This window comes from Hemibagrus wyckioides, linkage group LG27, assembly GCF_019097595.1.
Source record: "Hemibagrus wyckioides isolate EC202008001 linkage group LG27, SWU_Hwy_1.0, whole genome shotgun sequence".
Lineage (NCBI taxonomy): Eukaryota > Metazoa > Chordata > Actinopteri > Siluriformes > Bagridae > Hemibagrus > Hemibagrus wyckioides.
The window spans coordinates 16,011,321-16,019,558 of record NC_080736.1 but is presented as its reverse complement, the minus strand read 5'-3'; the positions used below and the strand labels follow the sequence as shown (position 1 = coordinate 16,019,558).

The 8,238-nt window shown below is 46.5% G+C and overlaps 1 protein-coding gene across 1 annotated transcript in view; it reads left to right on the top strand.

Annotated features, from left to right (window-relative positions):
• ahr2 (aryl hydrocarbon receptor 2) overlaps window positions 1–7,643 on the top strand; it is a 126,023-nt gene extending 118,380 nt beyond the window's left edge. Inside the window, 8 exon segments of the mRNA XM_058381721.1 lie at window positions 519–639; window positions 1,845–1,987; window positions 2,091–2,293; window positions 2,482–2,591; window positions 2,737–2,878; window positions 2,984–4,628; window positions 4,707–4,760; window positions 4,762–7,643. Of these exon segments, the coding sequence (XP_058237704.1) occupies window positions 519–639; window positions 1,845–1,987; window positions 2,091–2,293; window positions 2,482–2,591; window positions 2,737–2,878; window positions 2,984–4,628; window positions 4,707–4,760; window positions 4,762–4,809 (2,466 nt within the window). The 3' untranslated portion in view covers window positions 4,810–7,643.
• Window positions 7,644–8,238: the final 595 nt, after the last annotated feature.

Below are 8,238 nucleotides of genomic sequence, written 5' to 3'. Positions count from 1 at the left end.
TCTTAAAATCACAGGAAATATGAAGCTGAGTAAAAGAGCTGAAATACAAAGGCAGGTGAGAGGGTGAGACAGGTGGGAGAGTGAGACAGGTGAGAGAGTCAGAGGTGAGAGTGGGATAGGTGAGAGTGTGAGACAGGTGAGAGTGTGAGACAGGTGAGAGTGAGACAGGTGAGAGTGAGACAGGTGAGAGTGAGACAGGTGAGAGAGTGGGATAGGTGAGAGAGTGGGATAGGTGAAACATTGGAACTGACCAGTAGAGGGCACTGGTGCATTACAGATCTTATAGAACACTGGGGGTGTGATGAATGTTTATTACATCATACAAATATTTATTACATGATATTTAACTACACGCTGTAACGAACGTGTGTTTGTGTGTGTGTGTTTGTGTGTTTCATATAAAATGTGTATTTTAATTAGTCTTCTTTTTCAAGTTTTTCAAGTGTGCACTAATGTTATGCCTGTGTTTCTCTAATGTGTGTGCGCGTGTGTGTGTGTGCACGTGTGTGTGTGTGCAGTCCGATGTGGTGCACCAGAGTGTATATGAGCTGATTCACACAGATGACCGAGCCATGTTCAGAAGACAGCTGCACTTCGCCCTGAAACCCACACAGAGTGAGATCACTGACGATGCTGATGGTGTGTAACACACACAACACACACACACACACACACACACACACGGTTATCTTACTACCTTATAGTGACATAATTATTAATGCAGCTCGTTATTCATCTCCATCCAGCCTTAACATTACAGTGTGATGTTAAATATCCTGTCCCACAGCAGCCTCATACTCCTGTCCCTGTTCAGGATATAAAAACATGTAGGAACATGTTTCCTGATGGCTTTGCATGGTGCTGTGAGGCTCTACCACAAGGGGGCGATGTCATGCCCCTCTGTGTGTGTGTGTGTGAGAGTGTTAAGGCTGTATAACCGCACATGATAATAATCTAGTGGAAGTGTTTACTACACATGGAGCTATTTATTAGTTCATAGAGCATGAATACTGACAAACGGCCAGCCGAGTGTGTGTGTGTGTGTGTGAGAGCTGTTAGCGTGTCTGGCTGTCATTACTGAACATGTCTGGAATGTATGCAGATCAACGTGTGTGTGTGAGAGTGTGTGTGTGAGAGTGTGTGTGTGTGTGCAGGTCAGCAGTTCATTTACACACAAACAAACGTGAAGACTGGTGACGTCCTGAGTGTTGTACTGTCCACACTTCAATACATGTTTAGAGTTCTTCATTTTGTTTTAATCTACAATGACTTACAGACCAGAAACAATCACTTTCAAACACACAACTGAGCTGGACCTCACAACCTACTGGTATAATAAACCTGAAGTCAGAGCTTGTTCTGCAGCTGCCCTGTGTTATGGACAACAGTATAATAATGTTTTTTTTTAAAAACTGCAGCTTTTTGTGGTAAATGACTTCTGTGGAAGTATAATAGATATATATTTTATTTCGATGGCGGCACGGTGGCTTAGTGGTTAGCACGTTCGCCCCACACCTCCAGCGTCCTGGGTTTGAGTCTGGCTCCCGCTCACTTTGTGTGTGTGTGGAGTTTGCATGTTCCTCCCACAGTCCAAAGACATGCCATCTAGGATGATTGGAGTCTCTAAATTGCCTATAGTGTGTGTGAGTGAATGAGTGTGTGTGTGTGTGTGTTCCCTGTGATGGGTTGGCACTCCATCCAGGGTGTATCCTGCCTTGATGCCTGATGACCCCTGAGATATAGATTGGATAAGTGCTACAGACAATGAAATGAAAAAATATTTTATTTCAGTCGAAAGATTCTATAATAATGCTCATCTGTGTGTGTGTGTGTTTTCTCTGTAGGCCTCCAGAAAAACAGTGACACCACCACCACCGCCATCATAAATTACAACCCTCAGCAGCTCCCACCAGAGAACTCGTCCTTCCTGGAGAGGAGCTTCTGCTGCCGCTTTCGCTGCCTCCTTGACAACTCCTCCGGCTTCCTGGTAAACACATACACACACACACACACACACACAAAACAGCTGTGTCCAGAAGCTGGGACTCACCACCAAGAAGGAAAAGTGACGGTTTTATTTCCCGCCTCAGGCTCTGAACTTCCACGGCAGACTGAAGTATCTTCATGGTCAAAACAAGATGGCCGAAGATGGCACTATGGCGCATCCTCAGCTGGCTCTGTTTGTCATCGCCACGCCCCTCCAGCAGCCGTCCATCTTGGAAATTCGGAGCAAGACGTTTCTCTTCCAGACCAAACACAAGCTGGACTTCACACCTACAGGCATCGACACCAGGTGACCTTACAGAGTTCCAGATACCGTAATATAAGAGTGTGTACACACACCAGAGGGAGATCTTGTACCTGAGTAATACAGAGTACTGATGTTGGGGGAGATCCTGCAGACTCTGTGTGTAATCAACATATTGAGTTTATTGTTGTGTTTGTTTGTGAATGACTGTAATGATGTCTCCGGTCACACAGGGGGAAGGTGGTGCTGGGTTACAATGAGATCGAGCTGTGTATGAGGGGTTCTGGGTACCAGTTCATCCACGCTGCAGATATGATGCACTGTGCAGACAACCACCTGAGGAGTGAGTTCCAGCAGGAGCATCTACACACCATTACACTTAAATCTACTCAAACTCACTAAAATCTAAACATCCACCACAGCAGGAGTTTGTCTTTCACTACTTATAAAGGGAACAATGAGTTTTATTTCTTTTCTTCTTCCTTCAGTGATTAAAACTGGCGAGAGTGGATTCACAATTTTCCGGCTCCTGACCAAATCAGGATCTTGGGTCTGGGTGCAGGCCAATGCCAGACTGGTCTATAAGGGCGGACGACCGGACTTTATCGTGGCACGACAGAGAGCTTTAACGTGAGATTCACACATTAGTTTCATGGATTGTTTTGATGGGGTTGTGGAAGTGACATCATCCTGCTTTTTTCTGTTCCTTTCTTTACCTCTCTCTCATCTTTCCAGGAACGAAGAAGGTGAAGAGCATCTTCGTCAGAGGAAGCTGCAGCTGCCCTTCAGCTTTGCCACAGGAGAAGCTGTCCTTTATGAGACCACCCCGTCTCCAGACATGACTGACATCTCCACCCAGATCAAAGGAGGGAAGATCAGTAAACCCGCCACTCTGCCTCCGAGTTCACTGCTGAGCTCCATGCTGAAGCAGGATGAATCCATCTACCAGCCCAACAGCGATCCCACCTTCTGCCTGGAAAAGGCATTTCGGGACAGCCACGCCCTTCTCAATGTCCCTGGAAAGCCCTGGGCAGGAGCAGAACGGAGCACACTAGGCATCAAGGAGGAATCGACAGTGCAGGAAATGATGGACAGCTTGCAGCAGATCATCGGGGACACCACCATGTGCGGGAACGTGGAAGACCTCTCCATCAACCAGGAGGAGCTGAAGGAATGGGAGAACGCGCTGCTGAGAATGAACAGCTTGAGCACCACCGAGATGTCCATCGAGCTCAATGACATCCTGACCAACGACATCTTCTCATACGTGGAAGACATGCTGTTTAAGGAGTGCAGCAACAACATGCACGACCAGCTGCCTGAGTGTCTGTCCGAGCTCCAGCTCCAGGGAGACCTCAACGACCTCTTGGACATTTCAGAAGGCCTTGAAACAGGAAGCCCAGGAAGAGGGATGATGCAAATGGCTCACATTAGCCCAGAGATGCCTCTGGGGCTGCAGGCGAATCCTGTGGAATCATTCGTGGACATTTGTGAAAGCATGATTATTGATTCTTCACTTCCTGGGCAACAGAACCAGACCAGGCAGAATCATAGCCAGAGCGGAAACCCGGGCTATCCAGAACACGTCACGTTGCCCAACCTTCAGAACCAAGCTCAACATGTGGGCTTTCACAACCAGAATCCCATCCCGTTCAGTCAGGCAGTTCAGCCGAGCGGTCAGTGGGCAGGACCCCGGGCGCCCAGCAGCGGCCTCAAGGGACAGTTTCCTCTCAGCAATCAGAGCGTGGACAATCAGAGACTCACAACATGGCAGCTTTCTGTCCAACAGGGCCAGCTCACACTACCCCAAGTTCCTAACATTCCCAAAGTTCCTAATGTCCAGAGTATCCCAAATGGTCATCATCATGTCCAACAAGTTCCACTCCCAACAAGGTTAATGCTGCAGTCTAACTTCGGCACAGGGTCCAATCCTCAGCCCAGCGTCACCACTAATGCAGTTTATGGCCAGCAGGGGGGGCTGGTGCACCCATCTAATGCAATATACGGACAGCAGAGGGAGCTCTTGCACCCGTCTAATGTGACGTTCGGGCAGCAGGGGGAGGTGATGGAGACATCTAATGCGGTTTATAGCCAGCAGGGGGAGCTGGTGAACAGAGTGGCACCTGCCCCCATCAGCAGTTGCATGTTTGAGAGACCGGTTCAGGGTCCTGTTAACGGCATGCGCTACAGTGCAGCTGGACAAGATGTCATGATTTCGTCCTGCCAGAAGACAAAAGAGTTCTTAGCCCAGAATTCTGTGCAGGGTGCGTACGTCTTTCAAAACCGACCCACGGAGAACATGTTTACCAACGCGGGCGTGGCCTCGGACAGTGCCGTCGCTTGCCACCTGCAGCAGCAGTTCCGCAGTAATCAGACACAGGTAACAACTGAGTTTTACAGGATTTGTTTCTGTCACACGATCTGCCAGTGGTCTAACTGTCTGATTTGTCTCCTACAGATCACAAACTGTCCAGTCAAAGAGAACGGACCCTTCCAGTTCACCCCGGTGATGGGGGGGGGTGCCCTGCTTCACCAACACTGCCCAGAATGACAGTTTTTAGAAAGGAGAGTTCTTGTCCAGCGCAGCTATCTCGTCTGAACGGAGGAGAAAGGAAGTAGGGATGTTCCTGTGAAGAGACACTTCACGCTTCTTCATACCTAAACTCTCACTTTATGTTTTATCGCAGCTGAAATAGGCGGAGGGCTGGACACGTCCTGATCGTACCGTCAGACAGACTACGTGTGAAACCCTGCTCGTCTGCTCAGACACGCTCGTTTATTCTATCGTTTGTTCTTCTTTTGTTCGTTCACTTCCTGCTCAAAAAAGTTCAGAAGGACAGAAAAGTGGACTTTTTTGTTTTTGTGCATTTCTTTGTGTTTTTCTTGTTGTTAAGCGTGTGGGCAGGGTGTGTGTATGTGTGTGTGTGTGTGTGTGTGTGAGGGAGTGGGGGGGGCAGAGAGGAGCTGCTCAGAGCTCAGTTATGAAGTATGCAGTAGAAAAGATGGAAGCTTTTCTTTTGCAGGGATGAAATTCGGGGGGAAAAGCCATTTTAAAGACGCACACTCGTTTCTCTATTTATTTAGAAAGAGTAGAGTCACGGAAAAAGGGAAAAGCTTCTTACTGCTCACGTGTTCCCTTTCGGGTTTCTCTTGATGCACTTAAGAAGGTGAGATCAACACCTGTAAAAATGACCGATTGTATAAAAAAAAAAAAGAAATGAAAAGAAAAGAAAGATGGTGTCTCGCATTCAAAGCCGTAGCACTATGATAGAATGGAGAAAGAATTAGCTGCAGCTGTGTTACGTTAGGCCTCCTTTAATTTATAGAACTCACACAATGCTCCGGACCTGTGTGGGGCCAAAACTACTGCCTGACTGACCGCTAAAGCTGAAGCAGAAATATCTTTCCAGCTTTCCTTCACCTTTTGCTTGTAAATCGGGGATCACACCACCCCGAACCCATCGTCCACTCCAATGACACTATGATCTCTGTTATAACCCGAGGAGAAACGCCTCGCCGGACAGAAGGCACAGCTTTTAACTGGACTTTGTAATCCGGAACATCAAGGAACCATTAAAAAAAACAGCACCACAGCACGATTTTCATCGCTTTTCGAAATCTTCATCACAGTTACGTATTATTGCAATATGATAATCACGATAAAGGACTTGGTATATATATATATGTATACGCATTCAGCTTTCTTCTTAGTTTTTTATATTTTGTTATGTCCATTTAATCAAACGTTATTGAGCCATTTTTCATGTCTGCTTGTACTGATAATCATAAGGCTGCTCGCCCGCCGACTTCCTGTCAGTCGCAGGAAGTCGAGCAGTTAGCGTCTTCTCTCGTCGAGAGCTGCTGAGGCGTGATACGAGTGAAAACACTCTTGACGCACAAAAAAGTCATGCCTCGAGTCAGCTGCTGTCCACGTGTATTTCTTTTTTCTGCTCTATTTTGACGTCAGACTTGGATCCCAGCCGACCGCATCTTTACTAAATTCCCTTCCCGTCTTGTCCTGATGTGCCTTATTCCTCTCGGACATTTTTGATATGACTATATATTATTAATCTAGCATTATGAACGTGTCGATATTACCAAATCTACCAGCTAGAATCGCTTTCGTACCTCACTAGCAAGGAATTATGACTGATCGCAGACGTGGAGCGCTTTTACTTCTCTTTCTGCTAGTCAGGAGTCTAGAACGTATCTGTCCGCAGTGGTTGTGTTGTGGTGCTAGCCTTATCTCCATGCCAGCGTGAAGGTCTTGCCCTCAGGTCTGTTCTGATTTTGAGGATTTTAAAGTGCCCAAGAAACAACAGGAGGAACGTTCAGGAGAAATCTGTGAACGTTACGCTGTGAGGAGTGTGTGAAATCCTCCTAATGAGTCCACTTAAGTAACTCTCTAGAATTCCTCTGTTCTTCTGTCACAAGCATCGTTTCTACAGACCGAGACTTCATCAGCATTCGCAAATGACTAGTGCGAAAGTCTTTTTGACCTAACGTATATAGCTGTACAATAGAGTCCAAACATCGAGCCTAGAGACTCATTTCCTGTCAGAACACGCCCTTTAGATGCTTCCACACACCATCAAACCAAAGCAGATGAAGAAGAAACGTTGGCACAGCTTTCAATGCAAGTTCCTTCACACCCGCAGTTCCATTCTTCTCTGACCAGTGTTAGTCCTCAGCTGAGTGACCAATCCTCTGTTAGCCTTCTTTAGATTTGGAGACGTTTGACACACTGAATTATATCGTAACCTGTAACACGTTTCATGGGCACTTTAAATCTGATCTGTTTCTAACCACCTTCCAAAGTTCCACGCTCTGTCTGAGATCGGAACTCACTGAGGACAGACTGCAGGGCTGATCTGATCTGGGATTAGTTTCTATTGTAGGTGAACTTTTAGGGTTCCAGCTCCAAAATCTTCTTGCAGAGATTATCAGACACCCCTGCAGAGCGATCAGATCTTCGAAGAGCAGAGAAGGACAGATTAGAGATTAGATTTTATGCAGATTGAACTGTATGAAGGTCAGAAGACCTGTAGACTTGGTGAAGAGATGACCTGTAATCAGATTTTTTTTTTTGGTGAAGGTCATACTGAGGTTGCATCAGGCAGTTAGATCGATGTGTAGATCGTGAGGTAGTTAGATCAGACTGCGGAAATGGCTTTGAGAAACGTATCAAAGAAATAAGGTGTCCATGTAGAAGATCAGATAGAAATACAGAGATGTTATTGAGATCAAAGTTGGATTTTGTGTAGATCTGCAGAAACGGTGTTGAGATCCAGTAGATATGCAGAGCAGGTATCAGACAAACCTCAAAGTTTGGTATAGAGATCGGATTGCCCTGCAGGAGTCGTGTGACAATCAAATTTCTTTGCACAGAAGTGATCAAGAAGAGATGAGGTATCAGAGATCAGATATTCCTGCAGAACAGGTATCAGAGATCAGATCGCCCTGCAGAACAGGTATCAGAGATCAGATCACCCTGTAGAACAGGTATCAGAGATCAGATCACCCTGCAGAACAGGTATCAGAGATCAGATCACCCTGCAGAACAGGTATCAGAGATCAGATCACCCTGCAGAACAGGTATCAGAGATCAGATCACCCTGCAGAACAGGTATCAGAGATCAGATCACCCTGCAGAACAGGTATCAGAGATCAGATCACCCTGCAGAACAGGCATCAGAGATCAGATATTCCTGCAGAACAGGTATCAGAGATCAGATATTCCTGCAGAACAGGCATCAGAGATCAGATCACCCTGCAGAACAGGTATCAGAGATCAGATCACCCTGCAGAACAGGTATCAGAGATCAGATATTCCTGCAGAACAGGCATCAGAGATCAGATCGCCCTGCAGAACAGGCATCAGAGATCAGATATTCCTGCAGAACAGGCATCAGAGATCAGATATTCCTGCAGAACAGGCATCAGAGATCAGATATTCCTGCAGAACAGGTATCAGAGATCAGATATTCCTG